The 19,289-nt window shown below is 39.8% G+C and overlaps 1 protein-coding gene across 1 annotated transcript; it reads right to left on the bottom strand.

Annotated features, from left to right (window-relative positions):
• Nucleotides 1-1,139: 1,139 nt before the first annotated feature.
• On the bottom strand, nucleotides 1,140-18,705 carry LOC127944244 (protein NDNF). The gene is made up of 4 exons (XM_052540114.1): nucleotides 18,396-18,705; nucleotides 10,153-10,341; nucleotides 7,776-7,900; nucleotides 1,140-3,336 (listed from the first exon to the last, which is right to left on the bottom strand). Exons 2-4 carry the CDS (start codon nucleotides 10,338-10,340, stop codon nucleotides 1,928-1,930), a joined length of 1,722 nt encoding a protein of 573 aa, XP_052396074.1. The 5' UTR covers nucleotide 10,341; nucleotides 18,396-18,705; the 3' UTR covers nucleotides 1,140-1,927.
• Between the last annotated feature and the right edge of the window lie 584 nt (nucleotides 18,706-19,289).

Raw genomic sequence — 19,289 nt, 5'->3', positions numbered from 1 at the left:
AGGGAATTTTGGTTTTATTAAAAACACATTCACTCTCCAAATGACCATCTTTCTGTGAGTTTGCACACACAGTCCCTGCTGACTGTTCTCATTAGCCATGGCCATCCATGCCATTCCCAAACCATTGCCTCAAGAATTCCCAATCCATTCCTGCACCATTCCGATTACACTTCCTCATTATAGAAGGCCGACAATGAGGCTAATTTAAAACAGACGAGGTTCTGCCATGTCTGCAGTGATTGACAGGGTGTGAAGGGGACTCAAACCCAACTCCTCAGGTCAGTGTGAAATAAAGTTTGGTTTAAGCATTGTGCAAAAGAATCAACCCTATATTTGTGTGTACAAGTGATTGTGAAAGAGAGAGATTAACAGTGAGAAAGAGAATGGGAATATACTTTTCTGTGCGAATACATTATATGCACATGCAGGCAACACTCTATTTTACAGTCCTGTTCCGTGTGTGCAAACTATGTAGTTATTATAGGAGTTAGAATAATTGCATGGGTAATAACTAGATACTAAACCTGAACCTAACCCTAACCCTAACTGTAACCCATGTAGTTACCATATCATACACAGTACTTTCCTCGTATAATACACTTTAAATACATAATAAATAAAGTGTTACCCACACATATATCTAATTTGACACAGTTGTGTCCTTTTAAAACAAGTTTTTAATTAAATGATTATTTTACCCAGTTTAACAACTTATAAATTATGGCTGTGTGCAGATAGTACAATTACTTACTAGTGTGAAACAGAATGTGTCATGCAGGAATAAGAAATAGCAGTAGTATGCTACACTGTTGTCACAAAACTGTGTGCATGTTTAATAAAGTAAGTGACACTGAGTTAGCATCTTAGAAATATAAACTTATTTTGCATTTTATGTTTATCACATGAAAATTTCTTAAATCTAAGCAGTCTTATCAAATAAACAAGAAAGACATTGCGGCTTACATTGTGCATTGCATTGTGGGATATTTCATGCCTCTGTTGTAAACTGCAATTTTTGGCAAATGTAATAAATCATTTGAGTATTCTTGACATGCATTACTATGATTCATGTGAAAGATAACTTACTTCATATCTATTATATAACTATATATCATCCTGATAGAGAAACACAGAACCGCTGAGATTACAGATGTCTATATTTAGTGTTTTATGTACATGAATATTGGCAGAAAAAAATCTGTACATGTGACACAGAGATGAGACACATTTACACACACCAGATTCACAAACTGAGATTATACACACACAAACCTGACAGTGGGGAAACGCTTCAACAACGTTTACTTTCATACAGATTTAAAACACATTTTATCACTAATAACTGTTGTCATAACAAAAAAATAATAGCAGTTAAAAAAATAAAACATTAAGAAAGTATGAAATAATTTAAAAAAGTCTTCTAAACCATGTTTTTAATACAGGGCAGGAGAGCGGAGAGAAGGAGTCCTGGAGTTACTTCTACGATGACTGGCGTAAAACCAAAACGAATGCACAAACTGAACGTAGACAATAAGACAGACAAATGGTGCATGTAGTGGCAAAAAGAGAACTGCAACTCCTCCAAACTCCAATTTCCATGGCATTGAGGATGCAGTACAGGGACTCTTTGCGTAGCAACAGCGATGGCACCCCCTGAGAACAAACCTTCAGGTGCCTTAGGTCGCCTGAGAGCGCCAGACTCGACTCGGTAATGTAAACATAAATAAAAAGGTTGATATCTCACTCTACAGGCAGTTCAGTAACCGCAACACATGCAGCGTTAGCATTAGCAATGTGCGCAAGTAGTCAGTCTGCAAAACTCTCCTTAGTAGAATATCACTTCGAGTTAAATAAACTTCTTTTTTTCTCATTATATATATAATATATTTACTTCTGTGCAGAGTCTGTGCTTCGGAGTCTTTGTTTTTTAACAGTACTTTCTTGTTTTGACCAGTTTGCTCTGGTACTTGACTGAGTGTCCGCTGTGTCCCACCACATAAACATCCAGGAGGTAGGTCTTTCCCGCCTCGAGGCCTGTTATGGTCTCTGTAGTGACTGCCTTCTGCAGGTTGGCGCTGTTAAAGTACTTGCAAAGCACTTTCTCAGACTTGCGACGGCTCTCTGGTCCAGCGCACTGGTTCTGCTCTCGGCGGCGATGCTCTTCGCCGTAACTTTCGGAAACTTCACGTCTGTAAACACAATATTTGTTGCGCTCCTGTGTGCCAAGCCAAGCAACAGTGACGGAAAAACAGGTACGCAACTTATCGAAAGCCTTGATGCGGGTATCCTCAGGTAGGGCAGGGAAAGGTTGCTTGCCTCCGGCATGTGTGCTGGCCAGTACTTTCAAAGTGGAGGCACCCTTGCGGGACCCTCTCAGACGAAACAGGTACTTGGCTTTGGGCTTTCCTCTGAGCTGGAACTGACGGACACCTTCCACATTCTGAGAGAGAACAAGCTTCCCATCACGCCGCACCTGAACTTGCACTGCGTCCAGACAGGCATGGACAAACAGCGTGACGCGCTGGTGAGAGGAGACCGGGGCAAAGCGAAGGAATTTGCTGCCTTTCCTCTTAATGAAGACATCGGTTACTTTCCCATCCTTGAGCTCCACTGTCTTCTGCTTGGCTTCTTCCTTAGTGCGGGCGAAAGTGCCCACGTATGCAGTACTCATGTTGGTGCCTGTGTTGACGGCGAACACATCAAAGTAATATTGTGTGTCTGGCTTTAGGTCCGTCACGGTAAAAATATTCTTGTTGCCAATGCAGATCTTCTGTATGTCTGCCACTTTGGGCTTGGGGATATATGTGCGACTCATCTTGTTGCTCAGAGCTCTGTTGGTGGTGAGGGAACGATCCTTGAAAACATTCTCAGATGGGACAAAACCAAAATGAGCAAAGTCAAAGAGGCTGAAATCCCGACCAGGTTTTGGAGCAATCATGAAGGCATCATCTAAGCTCATCTTGGCCTCAGCTGCACATAAGCTCTTGAAGTTGTGCTCCTTGTTAATAACCACACAGTAATGGACCGGCTGGCCCATGGTGGAGCCAGTAGGACTGGGCTTCCAGGCCAGCGTGACAGTAGTACGACCCAGTGCGGTAACATCAACCCTGGGGTCGTAAGGCAGTTCCGGGTATGGCTGGTCGGACTGGGGAGTTGTGGTAGAGTAAATCTTGAAGTTGCTGTCCTTTTCAGTGGAGATGATTTCCAGCTGGTACAAGCCCGAAGGGGAGCTAGTGGAGATGAACGACTCAACGTCATTTCCCTTGTAAGTAAAGAGTTCGGTCCCCTCATTGGCCGTGGCCTGCTGTTTCTGCTGCTCTAGAGGTTCTGGCTCACCTGGGACACAAAAGACACAGAGAGATTCACAAAATTAGACCTTGGGAAACAAGCACAAAAAAAAGATGATGGGGAAATGAGGGTCTCCACAGAACAAACCACAAACATCAAAAACAAGGCCCATACTGTGTGGGAAAACTGCTTGGTGCTGTTTGGAGATGCACATTTTGAATGATGACTTGTTTAAACCGCACACAAACACAAGCCACATAAATTGGTGAACAAATGGATGTGGACACTTAAGCTCTCTCTGAACATCAATGACTGAGACATTTAACATTAACTGCCACATAATGACGCATTTCCCTCACCACTACAAAAAACGAATCTAGTTGTTTACTTTCCGCTTCCTCCCCATACCCCAATTTACACCACTGGAAAAAAGAAGTAGCAATTTCCATCTTAACGGAAAGAGCATCGTTTAATGTGTTAATCCTTGTGAGGTCACTGGGTGCTACCTGCTCCGGTGGACATTAGCCACTCGTCTGCTGGCGACTCTGTTTTGTACAGTATCCAAACAACCCTGCACATCAGAGGGTGACTTTCACTATGCCTTCCAAGGGAACACCAAGCTACACAGAGACGCCTTGTGGCTTCACTGTTCCTTGAGTTTTTTTCCAAGCCCTCTCCGTTCAGCTGGGCAAGAAAACATAATATTGTGTTTGACAACTAGAGAACTAAATGAACACGCGTTGCACTCACAGACCGTCTCCCAGTGGATATATTCCACAAAATAATGGGAAAAGATTTGTGTGTGAGTATTTATTTACTGTGACTGCTGTATCACAATAAAAAAGTACAAATTAAAGATTCTTGTTTGCATTTCATTTATAATGTAGTACTGCAATTAACCAGATAAAAAGTGTATTGCACAGAAGTAGCTCAAGAGATTAAATGGAGTTCTGACTCACAGTACGTTTGCAATATCCACTTTGACTCAGATGTATCTCCATTTTTTAAGAGAAATAAATTATTGTGTGTCAACTATTGTCTCACTTGGGTCTAAGTATTTATGTAGCTTAAACACTGGCAACACCAAGGTCATGGGTTTTATTCCAACTGAATATTTGCATAGATATAAATGCATAGAGCCCTAAAACAGGTGAATACTGTAGCAAAATTTGAGGCATTGTTTAGCACTTTTCTGAATCTCTAGAGCAGTGGTTCTTAATCCTGGTCCTTTGGACCCCCCACTCTGCACATTTCTTATGTCTCACTTATCTAACAAACTCTGTTCAGACCATGGAGCTGATGATTAAGTGTCTTAAATAAGGGAGTCAAGCTAAATTTTAACTAGTGAAATATTGAAGAGATTGAAAATGTTCTTTCCTATGGTCCGGTCCCACTAGAATGTGTGTGTGTATGTGTGTTTGAGGTATTGCAGCTGCGATTGACTGAATGTGTATGAGCAAGGAAATGAGTCTGAAGGCGGATATCATCAACTGTGACTGATTTGTCTTTCAGGATCTTCCAATCACTGCCAAGTCAAGCCGTAGCTGGATGATCATTACACAGTGTGTTTTGTAAAAAATAAAAAAAATCTACATCCTTTGCATAAAAAGCAACTGCACAGCAGTGAATGATGGGAGTCTGCTTTTCATCAGCCATGACAACCGTATTGGGCCACAGACTGAGAAGACGGAGGTAACCCAGGGCCTGGGAGTCATTACAGCACAAGAAGACAGAGATGATCAGAGAAGCGTGTCGTCTCACAGGGAGACAATGGTGTCTTCATGTAAGCTCTCACATGGACATGTTCTGCACACACTTCGAGAAAGCAGCTTCTGCTCGATTTCAGTCCTATACATTAGTCTTCAAAGACACGTCCAGATGCACTTTAACTGAAACCGCATGCATGTGTATGGAGTGAAATACAAGGGTGTTTTGTAGAATTTTATTGATTTCTCTTTTAGGAAACTGTCCAGATGGAAAAAGAGTGATGTTGAGAGAGGGTAATGGGAAAAGGAGAAGAAACGAGAAAAGTACAAGGAGGGAGGGCAAAAAAGAGGAGAGAGTACAGCTAAAAGGGAGAAGAAGAGTAAAAGCAAGAATTTAGCTTTTAAGACGAAAGCTGGTCACAACCTTTTTCTTTACACACATGCACAGAGTTGATGTGAAGTGGGAGGAATCCTACGGATGTGTGATTGAAAGCATGTCTAGGTCAAATTTCACTATAAAGTTTTCTATTTTGGGTTCACCTGTACATGTCCTTGACAGGGTTTATGAGATTCACCCCTATGTATCCTTATACAAGATTCACTCCATTTGACTTTTTTCATTCTTACTTTCAGGCTTTTACGTCTGTAGACATTCAGATGTAGTCCATCAGCACACCAAGCGTGGTAACACTGGGCCCAAATTCACACATCACAAACACACACTGACGCACTAACAGGGCTAATGATTGACCACAGTGGAAAACACTGACCCACACTGGACATGCTCCACAGTACTTCACAGAAACACATGTTTACCTTGAGCACTGCTGCTTTTCAAATGAATATAGTTATTATTTTTTCCCAAAGAGGCATCTGTAGGACATTCATTTTGACTTTTTTTTTAATCAGTTTAAGAGCTTGCAAACACTAAGGCCTATCACACCCCAGGAACCTTTTTATAGTACCAGAAGTAATTGTGTAACTACCCACTTTGGCGCGTTTTTGCACCGGAGGAACTGGGTTTGATATTAGTACTGCCTTTTTCGAGAAACAAATTAGCTCGACTCTGGAGCAGGGTCTAACCAGCACAACTGGTACTAACCGTGACCTAAGTAGAGACTGATTGGCCAGACGCATTCGAAAACACCCTCACCCGGCATGATTTAAAACACCAAGTAATATACTGTAAACATTGTGTCAACTTATTTCGCAAGCATGATGAACAGTGCTAGATTGACAGGCGCTGAAGTGCAGGGTAGCACTGCCAGTTGTCGTTAGAGATTCTTAGTCCTTTCTGTTCTTTCAATCGCTTTACGTAAACGTCAACATTACATCTCCATTATTGTGAAACCCAGGAGACACAACAAAAACACTCATCCTCATGTCGTTAATGGCTGCGTTTACATGGACCCTTCTAATCCGATCATAATAGGACTAGAAGCACAGCCAGAATAAAAATGTCACATGTTAACAATTGAATTGGCTTGATCCGACTAAAATTTCAATTGGACTGTAAGAGGTGGTTTATCCCTTTTGTAATCTGAGCAAGAGGACATGTAAACACTTGATCGGATTGAAAACCAAAACTGGAAAGTACTGCGCATGCGCAGTGATGTAGAAATAGCGTAATGACGTATGACGCGCGGAACGAGGTGTTCTTCCTGGTGAATAAAGTGTCAGAAGTAAGTGTCCTGTCATTATAAATCTCCCCTTTCACTCAGCGTATGTGAAGTGGAACAGGACCACGTCCCACCAGACCTCGTTTAAGACTCTCATCAACAGACGTCTAGTTTGGGCTGCGGGAAGAGGCACTTTTACTCCTTTTTTTTTTTTTGCTAAAGTAAAGTTAAGCAGCACAACAGTTCATGTAGTGGTCGCCACCTAATTAGGACCCGAAGTAGATAAATATAATGTGTGCTTTGTAAAACTGCAGCGGAAACTCTGTATATTCAGGCAATGTGCGCATGTCAAAAGAGTAAATCCGATCAGAAGCTTGTGACATGTAAATGCGCACATCAACCCGATCCCTTTATTTAGCATTCATGTAAACACTAAGTTCGGATTCGTCTATCAGAATGAATTCATTCCGATGGAAGCAAAAAGTGTCCATGTAAACGCACCTAATGTTGTTCTTCTTTGTTAACGTTGTTGTTGAACGCCGTGCACAAATGACATCGCTGTCGACTGGCTTACGTCACGTCCTAGTACACAGCTGTCGGTGCGAATGCAAACCTTTAAATGATACTGGGAAAATTTTCCCAGTACTTTAGTACTGTACGTTTAGATCTGGAACTAAAGCAGTGCAAAAGGCCCTACTAATACTCTGTTTTTAAAACGTAGTTGTCTGTTCCCTACATAGGCAGCATCCTAACTGAAATGCAACCTCATAATGCAAACAGTGATCCTCAGACAATAATGTTATTGATTCAGTTCAAGTTTTATTTAAGCCTACTGTAATATATAATTCTCTCACCTAATTAGCTTCATCTATCATCTTTAATCCTTTCAGTTTATTTTAAATGTGTTCATCTATGTTTGAAATGATTCCTAATTTAGGAATGACTTCCTTCCTAATCAAGTTTAATCCTTTGGAAATACATGGAAGGAGATACCAATGTCTTCTTTAATCATTAAGCACTACTGAATAGCTATGGAAGATGTTTTGTTGTTCCTCAGATCTAAGATCAGTTTTTCTAATAATAGTTTAGAACGTTTACATGGGAAACAAGTTTTAAATTACTGCAGAGTTGCAACATCGATCGGGAGATTTAATTCGGATACCTGATCCTTCTCCGCTGCGGTCCTCCGGGAGCTCCTGCAACGTCAATCTCCACTCGAGAGGAGCATCGCAAGGCGTCAGCATCACCAACAGAGGAGTGTTGTCTTCCTCCACCACAAAATAGTACCTGCAAGAGTGAGGAAAGTTAGCATGCACTGAAATCATACGGGAAATTAAACCTGACTCAGTGTATGTTGTATAGCAGATGTGCTCTTTGTCGCACTCAGATGCACTCTTTTAGCATACAATAGTTACATAACAAGGTGTATAACAATACTTTCCACATTAGTCCCTAAGTATAAAACTGCCATTTTAGCAAGGTTATGCATAATGGTGTTGCTAATTTAGTCCGCCTGACTGCAGTCATATTTCGCCTTTAAAAGTACTTGAGATATATTAAAACCTGTCCCAAGACACAATATACTGAAATTAGAACTAGTTGGCCTTTCAGAGACCGCTACAGAATTAGGACCATATTCCCCAAACACAGTGCTGCTACGTTAGCCTTGCTGTCTCGACACATTTCCGCTAGCTTTGTTTGCGTTTTTAGCTCTGTGTTGCCACTGAGTTAGCATACTTTTGACAATGCATTGCACATGGGAGATGTCTTATAAAAGCCCCACCAAACACAGCTAGTGTATTTCAGCTGCTTATTATTTCTAATGCTATCTGCGAACTGAAATATTAGCCTGCTAAGTGCAAGAATAGACTGAATACTGCCTACTATTTCTTTTAAAAATAGTGTGTGAAACAGAAAGCATTATGGGATTATTTACAATTCAATTAACATTGGCTACATTAACACATTACGTATGAATGATATCCACACTGAAAAAAAAGAGAATATTTGTAAACAATCTTCACTTAAAAATTGCTAGTAAATTTCACAACTTATTACAAAGAATTGGCAGGTAACACAATAAATGCAACATTAAATTTGTAAAAACTGAAATTGTATTTTATTTTATATATACTACAATAATTTAGGTTTTTTGGCTCTTATGGCAGTTTATAACTATTTTCCATCATATTATAAATATTATTTTGTACAGAACAATATTTTCCCCCACAAAAACCACATCATACTAATTTATGCAAAATCATAATCTCATAATTATATATATATATATATATATATATATATATATATATATATATATATATATATATTGTTTTTTTTTTTTTTCAGTGAGATTGGGTCAGTACATTTATAGGAAAATAAAACTAATCTAAAAATGTCATAAAAAAATCTAAAACTGTAATAAAAAAAAAAAAAATCTAAAACTGTAATAAAATAAAATAAATCTAAAACTGTAATAAAATAAATAATAAATGATCTTTTGATGTAAAATAATAATAAAAAAATAATAAAAAATAATAATGACAATTAATCAAATTTAAAAAAATGAAAAATCATGGTGGACATGTTCAAGATCATTTTATCATACTAGAAATTGAAGGTCAAGTTGAGCACATTGCATGATGGGTTACTGCACATTGTGGTCTGTTGTACAGGTAAATGTGTTTAGATATTGCACAAAACTTATACTTATTTTACCTAATTTTATTAAAATGACTGAATACTGCAACATTAATATTAGCATGCCAAACATCATTCCAAACATAGCCTGAGCTTCTGTGAGCAGAAACGCCTTCCAACTCCACAGTCTGTAAAATAATTACAAAGACTTCAGTGTAATCAGCTATATTTGAGAGTACTGCAGTTCATTAGCAGGACACGACATTTACAGGATCACTGGCATGGACATCAAACGAGAAACAGGGAGATTTGTTGTTACTATAAAGTGTTTATAATTGCGAATACCTCAGCATTGGGTCATCTGCGGTATGTAAGTTCTGATGAATTCATCCAGGATTCTCTGCTAAAATAACCCTGAAGCCTTTTGCTAAGACCTGGCATGTGGTTCAGTTTGCCGGACGTGCTGAACGTCCATTGGAGTGCAACTGCTACTCAAAACAATGCTTCATCAAACACACACTAGCATGCAGTTGCTTGCATCTCATTCATAATGCATGTCTCATCCGCATCTGATGCATTATGGCTATGATAGATGCCATATTTCTTCTTCCCACACACAAAGACACATCCAAACGCACATGATTATAACCCTTCCATCCAAATTGGTTTATATGAAGGAAATATTTTTAAACATATGCCTATCATCTATATTTCTAAATCTAAACTCAATTTGAGGAGATATGGGGACATCACAAAATATAAATAAATACATTTATAATAGTTTGTATATTTATATATATATATATATATATATATATATATATATATATATATATATATATATATATATATACTGTATCTGGTAAAAAAAAAAATATTTCTGTGGTGTATGAATTCACCTTTTTGGTGTATCTCTGAACAGGTATCCGCTGATCTCGGCTCCATCTGGCAAGACAGAAGAGTCCTGAAACTGAGCTTTATCCCTGATCTGCATCTGAAAGAGGCCTTCATCACGTGTGGGCAGTTTCTGTCCCATCACCCCCAAGACCAGCATCACCAAACCACAAGATCCACACATCCACCTCATCCTAAAGAGTGAGAGAGAGAGAGAGAGAGAGAGAGAGAGAGAGAGAGAGAGAGAGAGAGAGAGAGAGAGAGAGAGAGAGAGATTGACAGTGATTGAACAGGAGAATGAAATGTCATTCTTAAAAACCATTCATTAAAACTATATTAGCACACAACATCAAAAGCTACTCACTAAACATGTTGGGGGAGGGGCATAGAGGAGAGCATTTGATTGGACGGAAATCTGTTTAGTGTAGGATGAGTCATCGATGTGAATTTTTTATATAGAAGACTTCAAAGCTAACACGCATTACCAAATTAATTTAAGAGCAAATTGAGGACAGTTAAACTATCAATAGCTACCAACGACTGTTTGAAAACTCTAATGGAAGTTAAATCATTACATGATGTCCTTATTCTAAAAGAAAAACAAATTGTTCTTAACATTTAGCTAAATGTCTGAATTGCACCATCACACTACAACAAACAAATCAAACTACAGCAGATCTGGGACGATGAATTCAACTGAATGTCCTCACTGACCACCTTTGAAGTTCTGCTGCTTTTTTAACTCAAGAAGCGGCCCAGCTTGGGGAAAGACGGGGATGTGGCGGTCCATCCTGCACGCAAACATTCAAAGGACTCATGAGAACATCCAGGCACTCAGACACTCACAGATGCACACATCTGCTCACTGAAGACACACACACACACACACACACACAAACGCGTCCGCTCACTAATCACTGTGAAGAGTGTCTGAGCTCACAGTACAAAAATATCCATGTCTGGCTGGTGTTAAACACCTGCTTATAACTATTCACAGATTTTCTTTCTCACCAATCTTCTGCATCTGTCCGGGGCACTTTTCATAACAATTTCACGTAAATGACAAACTGAATGTTTTTTTTTTTTTTTTTTATTATTATTTACACTTTGTTAAAATGTTGTAAACAAGTCTTTAGAACAGATATAAAACTGTAGACATAAAATACCATTCAAAGGTCTGAAGTCAATAAGATTTTTTTTTTTTTTTTTTTTTTTTGAAAGAGGTTTATTATTTGCTCACTTACTTTAATAATAAAAAAACACACTAGAAACAGTAGTATTGGAAAATATTATTACAATTTAAAATAGATGTTTTCAATGTGAATATCTGTTCAAATTTCGGCATCATTCCTGCAGTCTTCAGTGTCACATGATCTTCAGAAATCATCCCAATTTGCTGATTTGGTGCTCAAGAAACATTATTATTATTATCAATGTTGAAAACAGTTGTGCTGCTTCATATTTTTTTAACATTACACATATCTTAACTGGAATTTTTGATTTTTCAAATTAATGCATTCTTGCTGAATAAAAGTATTCATTTAAAAAATTTAAAAAAGCCTTGATGTGGAATGTACTTCAGGTAAAAGAATCTGGTCACATTTAGTGCCTAACTAGACTTTTTTTTCCATTGGAAACTGCACAAATGTGTTAGAATGAGCGAAGTCTAACTCTATCCTGTGCTGTATTAGACCGCGATGGGGCGGTTTAGGAAGAGCTGAACTGGGATGAGTCTGGCTGTGTTGGGCCACACTCTAGGCTGGATTCGGCGTTGCAGGGATATCCTCTTTCTATTGATTTGGTGCCATTGATTGGAGCTGAAGGCAAAGCCCAAACTCCCTGATATAATCAGGCTAATGATGGCAAATTAGAGCGCTACTCCACTGTCATTAACAGCAAGTGAGTGCTTGTCCTCTTTATGACCTCTTCAGAAATCCCTCCCCTCCTGCTGCCTTTATTCCCACTTTTCTTGACCTCTTTCACTCAGATAGTGCTCTCTCTTTTTCCTCTTCCGCTTTTATCTATTGTTTCTTGTTCTTTTACATGCTTTCCTCTTGCCTTTTAAATGTTGCACATAATCACCCAGCCACACCCCCACCCCCCTTAAATCTGGGCTTTTCACTTGGGTCAGTCACAAAATATACTTAACTGCATTTGGACACAAAGCACTAGCTGCTTTTATCAACATTACGTTTCCTCTCCTCTATCTCCAACAACAAGACAACACTGCTTTCTCTTGTGCTTTGATTGCATAATATGATATTTTCATCTTGTATTGTTAAATATGTATATGGGGATGTGGATATACTTATGATTGGATACTTTAAGGACACATTTCAGAGACTTTTGGTACAGACCCAAGTCCGTCCAAACTCGGGTGCACAACAACAGTTTGCTTGAAAATGTGGTCTGAGGCTCTTAGGAGTATGTGAAATTCTGAATGGTTTGCAGGAAAGCAATCCATCTTAATTCACAGTCATGAACTTTTATAAATGATATACAAGGATATCTTCTAGTCCAGGTCATTGATTTAACATAAGATCTTCTTGTAGAAATCCAGATGATACGTTTGTGTCCATGGGAGATCTTTGAACTGAATAGGGAAAATGAATGCATTGAAGGTGATTGTCACTGTGTGGGAATTGAAAGAGCTTGTATGTGTCCGGGCAGACATCATCAACAGATTATATTTGGGTATGAATTATAACACTGTATGTCTTTGGATGTGGCTGTAGAGAACATTTGCCTCAAATTCCAATTTTTTAAACGAGGAGAGAAAGCAAAGAAACACAGGAACATGGATTTCCTCTCCAACTCAGTCAGGTTTGGATGCCGTTGTGTTTCCCATAACAGAAAGGGTTCTCGTCCTAAAATAAAACTTCAAAACAAAGCCCCATCTGGAACAAATAAAAGCTAATGTTTAATTAGAGCTGGGAGAATGTCTGATCGCAATTTGGGGAAGGATAATTTGAAGGCAGAGTCAGCCGCAATCGTGTCAACTTTGTTTTGCTCCTATTCATTTTTTTTTTTTTTCCTCTATTCATTTGTTTTTACCAATTATTTTTTCTGTGACGGAAACGGGTTCATTCGGGTCCTGGATCACTTATGGACCATGTACAAGTCTGAGATGTGTGATGAACTGAACACTTGAAGTGGTTTCGGGAGAGAGTGTGTTGCGGGGAGGTCGTAGAGTCAAGTTCATAATGTTAAACAGCTTAAACTCTTTGAACGAAACATGCCGTAATGTTAGAATTATCATCCTCAAAATCCTCCAAATCACTTCACGTGCAAGTAAAACGACAATGCTTTGGTGCTATTTAAACAGTTTACTCTTTAAGTAATTCACCTTGTTTTAACTTCCTTGATTATCGTTCTATCTAAAAGCAGTTCGAGATAATTCTGCAAAAACGAATGCAATAGGCCTACGGGAATCTTGTGTCAGGTGTTTCAGAAACATCTGGCTGCATTCCACTCTGGATAACAATTCGTCTAATTATCTCTCGAGATGTTAGATGTTCATCCTAATCAGATAAAATAGCCATTCATCTCCACCGAGAGTCTAGAAGCTTTAGGTCTGACTGATGAATCAGCAATGAGGAGCAGATGATGCTATGATTCAGTCAGTCAAATAATAGACTGATTAATTGCCACAAGAAGTGTTCACGTTCAGTTCACCAAGGTGAGACGGGGACTGACAGGCTCAGCAAGGGAAACACACACTCACACACACACAGACAGATGAGTAGCACATGTATGGTGCATGAAAAGCAGCACTACTGACAGGGTGAAAACACACATCGCACCAGAGCAGCTACCACCTGTCAATCAAACTGCAGCTGCCCGGGCCACAAACAGCAGAGAGCCATCATTACCGCACTAACCTGTGTGGAGGTGTCACTTCTGTCTCACTCGCGATTTAAACATATATGACTGCATATTCACACACACACACACACAGCTTCCATACTGACTCTCCTCTCTGTGGAGCTCAGTGTCACATATGTGAACTCTCCTATATCACTCCAGAGGGGCAAAAGCCTTCACTTCCACAGAGATAAGGGAAACATTTCAGATTCTGTTTCAACAGAGGCACAACGCCCTGAAACTGGAGAATGGGTGAGTTTCCCTCAGCTTCTGTCAGCGCTTCCAGAAACCTCTGAGCAGACATTTACTGTGGGCTTCGTCCCCTGGGCTCCTCACGGCTTTGCCATGCATGCATACAGAGCCAGAGCTGGAAAGAAGCGGGAAAAGAAACCACCACCCAACACAATGGGGACAATGTTGGATTTTGTAGAGCAGTTTTATTCTGTGCAACTTTGACAAGTCTGTGGTTAGTCCATCTATTCTGACAATCGGTGTCTTGCTGCACTAATAAGCCTAGCCACGCAATATTATTTCTTTGGTATAACCACTTAAATATGATATTCATAAATCAATTTTAAAACCACATACAATTGAAATCTCCAGTTTTTCATCATTTGCGACATGTCCAATCCTGTTCCAGGAGGGCCACTATCCCACAGAGTTTGGCTCCTGTTCTAATAAAAGACATCTTAACCAGTAAATCAAGGTCTTTAGGATTCCTAGAAACTCCCAGGTTGTATCAAAAAGCACCCGTTATACCCTCAACATCCTTGTTGATCCTGGAACAAAATTCCAATCAACCAATCAGAATTGAGATATAACTTTTCAGAAGATATCTGTTTTAGGCTTACAATCAGAGTTGGGTGCTTCTACACCCTTGTTAATCTGCTGTTATTTCCCACTGATTTTAGCAATAAATTATGGGTAGGGTGAGGTTTAGGGGCAGGGATTGGGTTAAGTCTATATTTTTGGACAATAATGTTGATCTAAGATCATCAGAAGATGTTGATCTAGGAACATGTCTTACTTGGCAAAATCACGCGACCGCCACTGGTAGTGGTGTCTGCAAACACAGTGGACATTATTGGCTGCAGTCATTCGATTCCATTATGGACCTAAATAATGAATGTAAAACCAATGTACACTTTGACGAGTAGCTAGAGAAAAACCATGCACTGAGAGCATCACACGAATGAATTACCTCATCTTGCCAGAAGATGCTGTCTGCAGCATTACCAGAGCACTCAGTGTCTAAATTCATTCGTTTGTTTTCATTCGCTCATTCAATGGACACTATCAGAAAAGTGGTTCCCAACCATGTTCCTGGAGCCCACCGCCAAAACTGCACATTCAGGTCTGGCAGTCTGTACTAATGAGCTGATGAGTAGAATCAGGTGTTTTTGATCATGAAGACATGCTAAATTTGCAGAGTTGGGGGCCTCCAGGACCATGGTCGGGAACCAGTGTATTAGAAGAGTACTGTAGGGAAGAGTGAATGAAAGTACATCACAGGGCTCTTCAACTCTAGGGCCAGTGTCTTGCTGAGTTTAGCTCTAACCCTAATCAAACACCAAAAAAAGGAGCTAATCACAAATTACTTACAAATTAGAGACAGGTGTGTTAAATAAGGGTTAAAACCAAAGTCTGCAGGGCACTGGCCCTCCAGGAATGGAGTTGAAGAGACCTGGTATAGGGGGCAATTTCAGGTACAGCCACAGGCAAGTGTGTTGGGTTAGCTTAGAGCTAAACCCTTTAGCAGCATTGGGCATGCATGGCAGTATCAGCTGTGTCTCATCTGTACTCATGATGTGCTATCTGGTATTGAATAGTGCATGAGTGTGCAAGCGAACAGCCACTGTGCATCCTTCTCATCTCAAATGTCTTGATTTCTTAGAAATGAGATCAGCACTTTAAAGCTGAGGTGCTTGACATTGACTTTGGCTGTGTCTTTTTGCCGATCCTGAGCTGCACTGCTGCAGCCAAATGGCACAATAACTAATTGTTAAAAGCCAGTTTTGAGAGCTGAGGTCCAGCACTCCACTGTGGACATTTGGCTGTCCGCTCTTTGTTTACTTTGGCAAGGACCCAGAACAGCGTTTGTTGAATAAAATCTTTGAAGAAATGTGTGCATTTGAGACACATTTGCTCACGTAGCTGCACACGGAGTAGCTGTGAAGTGTAACGTCTCCAAGCGATTTTAAGATTATTTTTACACATCCCATTCGAGCCTCTAGCTATCCTCACACAGGTCTTTATCTCACGACTCCCAATTAGTACCACATCAGGGAATGTTCTTCAGCAGCTGTGCTAGAGTATAAGGGCCACTTTCTCCAAGTGCCACACAAAAACAGACCATTGAATGGGAAGGCCTCTGACTGATGTTCACTTCATTTCTGTGTTTGTCAGAAGAATTTGACATCTCACGAATATTCTCAGACTCGAGGGACAATTTGTCCTCCCCTCCCCACCCCACCCATATGAGCATATCTAAGGAAGTGCACAAACGGGCATGCTGGGAAATAAAGAGGTCACTGGCATTTATTTATCATCTACCTACCGAGACTGAAAATGATCTTATGTGAATGGCGTCGTTCGCATGTTTCGCTGACAGGACGCACTGAATGAACCGTCTCAAACTGAATTCGAGCTTTGAAGCTCCGTGGACAAACAGATATGGAAATGAAAGAGCAGGAGGTCACAAAAAGTTCGAAAAGCTGCGATTAAATCCCTGGTTCTCCTTAACAGGACATGACACACAGTCACGTCAGACCCCACAAAGACCAGCGTGAGGACGACTGTATCTCCGCATCGGACTGTCACTCCGTCAGACACACAAATAGCTATTGCAACAGTGGAGGAATTCTTTCGCTGCCAGAGTTTTCATATGCTAATATGGGTTTAGATACGCTATGCACCAGAGACCTTCCCGTTCTTAGACTTTTGTTCCTGTTTCATTCTTTCCGAGAGAGGACGGGAGGCAGTGCAGCTTGGCCTCGCCGCTAAATACAGTTATTCAAATTCCCTCATTCTGAGTCTGCCTTTCATTACGTCTCCCAGCCCAGAGGAAAGTATCGCTCTCACCAGGAACCACATCAGGTAGCCAGCAATCCACTTCCTAGTTGTTTGTGTCTGATAGGAGACTAATCCTCGCAATCTCATCGGAGAGATTAAAAAATACACACAATTTACTATTCAAATTCAAAAAGAAAAGGATGCAAATGGGACTGAGATCTCGCTGCATGCTGCGGATGGGAAGCTGATGTGAAATGTCAAGCGGTGACATGCATTTCATGACATCACAAATAATGATTATTCCTGCAGTTTTTTATGGGTTTACATCACGACAAACTGAGTATCTGTACGTTTTAAAATTAAAAACACTGCAGGACCATTTAAGTGAACTGCAAAAGTTGATTAAGAAAGAATTTGTAATATAATGTGTTTGATTTATTTGTTGCACTTTTCAGGCTGTCAGTGCCAACAACTAAATATTCATCATAAGTAGCCTGCACTTCTTATTGTGTTTTATTCAGTAGCCTGACTCCTGAAACAATGCGAATTATGGTTGTTTGGATATTGGGGAAGGAAATGTAGAAATCAGACCACTTAAAAAAATTAAATGAGCATTTCAATCCAAAATACACTTTCCATTATTCATTCATAAACTGTAAACTGTAAAAAAACAAAACAAACGCAGACTAAGTTGTTCCTGTCAACCATTAATTTCTCTAAACAGCAAAAGGACATCTCATTTTGTAAATCATGGGCCATGATTTAATTTCTTGCAGGTGCTTTTATGCGTTAGTACTGTTTGGAGAAGTTCCTAGCAAACAGACATTTAAAGAAAAACTCCCTCTGTGCCTTTGCCCTCAGCGGAGACAGAGACATCTAACTCTATGAAAGACTGAATAACAGACGCACAATTGAGAGGGCGAGGACGAGCTGTGATGAATTGCGTCTGGCGGATGGGAGCGCATGGGAACCGCGTCTCCAACACAATGTGCAGAAACTCCCATCGCACCTCCTCTGAGATCCAGACGAGCACTAAAGGAGCCTGCGAGCTCGGGCTTGAAATCTTTCACTTCCCGGAGTTTGCAGACCGCAGAAGCCCTCGCTCTTGTTCTGGCAGAGGGTTCAAAGAGCGCGGGGAGTCCCGAGTCCCGCTCCGTTCCCCGCCACTGCAGAAGTGATTCAACTCTTTCATGAGGCTTGAAGGCATTTCGGAAATGCAAATACAGGTACACCTGAGCAATGTCTCAACATAGTGCAAATGATCCTGAGAGAACTGAAACGCATCTCCTCCTGCGTGCGATTGTTGTGAACGGGAAACTAAAGCCTATCAAGAAATACCTAAAACATCTCAATTTTATGTTAAGTTCCTTACCTTGCTCTTTAAGGTTAAATCACTCCAGTGTCGTGGTAGAAAGGATGTGTTTGTTGACTTCCAGCAGAGCAAACACAGAGGCTGTGACAGATGGAAATGCAGGGAAAAGGAAGATGTTAGAGAAAGTGTGCTGAAGTTGTTCCTGCTAGATTCCTTCAGTCGGACCCGGCTCTGCTCGCGGCTCTCACTGGGTCTCTCCCGTCCCAAAGCTGGCTTCTAGTCTAAGTGGGTATCCTGAGTTGTTCTCGTCTGTAGAGACTGAGTGAAGTGAGAGTCAGACTGCTGTGAAGTGTCTCTCTCTGAAGACCAGCCCACTCTTCTGCCACAGCGCACGAGCACACGCTCCTACACGAGTCTACAGTCACCCGGCTTCAGGGGCAGCGCGAGACATAATAATAATAATAATAATAATAATAATAATAATAATAATAATAATAATAATAATAATAATAATAATAATAATAATAATAATAATTAAGGATAGGCTACATTTTAATTCAAAGTTAATTTTCTTAAATATATAGGCCTAGTTATAAATAAAGAAAACTTTTCAATCAACTGGATATGTATATAATTGTGAGTATCAAGTTATAAATATTTAAAAACATCCATTTACAAATCTGACCAGGCCTATATACATCCAAATATTTTATAGTGGTACACTGAATAGGCCTATCTATTTGTCACGAAAGTAGTAACAGTTAAATACAGTATAAATTAAATATAAATCTGAAGCAGAACTGTAGAATGTGTAGCTTATATTGTATATGGTAAAATTGTGTATAAATATTGTGACTCTAAATATATATTTTAGAATGCAAATATATTTTTTAAACTTTTAAAATGGTTTTAGAAATGCTGATTGTCCTTTTTTTTTTTTTTTTTTTTTTTTTT

The sequence above is a fragment of the Carassius gibelio genome, chromosome A23, assembly GCF_023724105.1.
Source record: "Carassius gibelio isolate Cgi1373 ecotype wild population from Czech Republic chromosome A23, carGib1.2-hapl.c, whole genome shotgun sequence".
Lineage (NCBI taxonomy): Eukaryota > Metazoa > Chordata > Actinopteri > Cypriniformes > Cyprinidae > Carassius > Carassius gibelio.
This window is presented reverse-complemented; position numbering and strand designations above follow the sequence as displayed.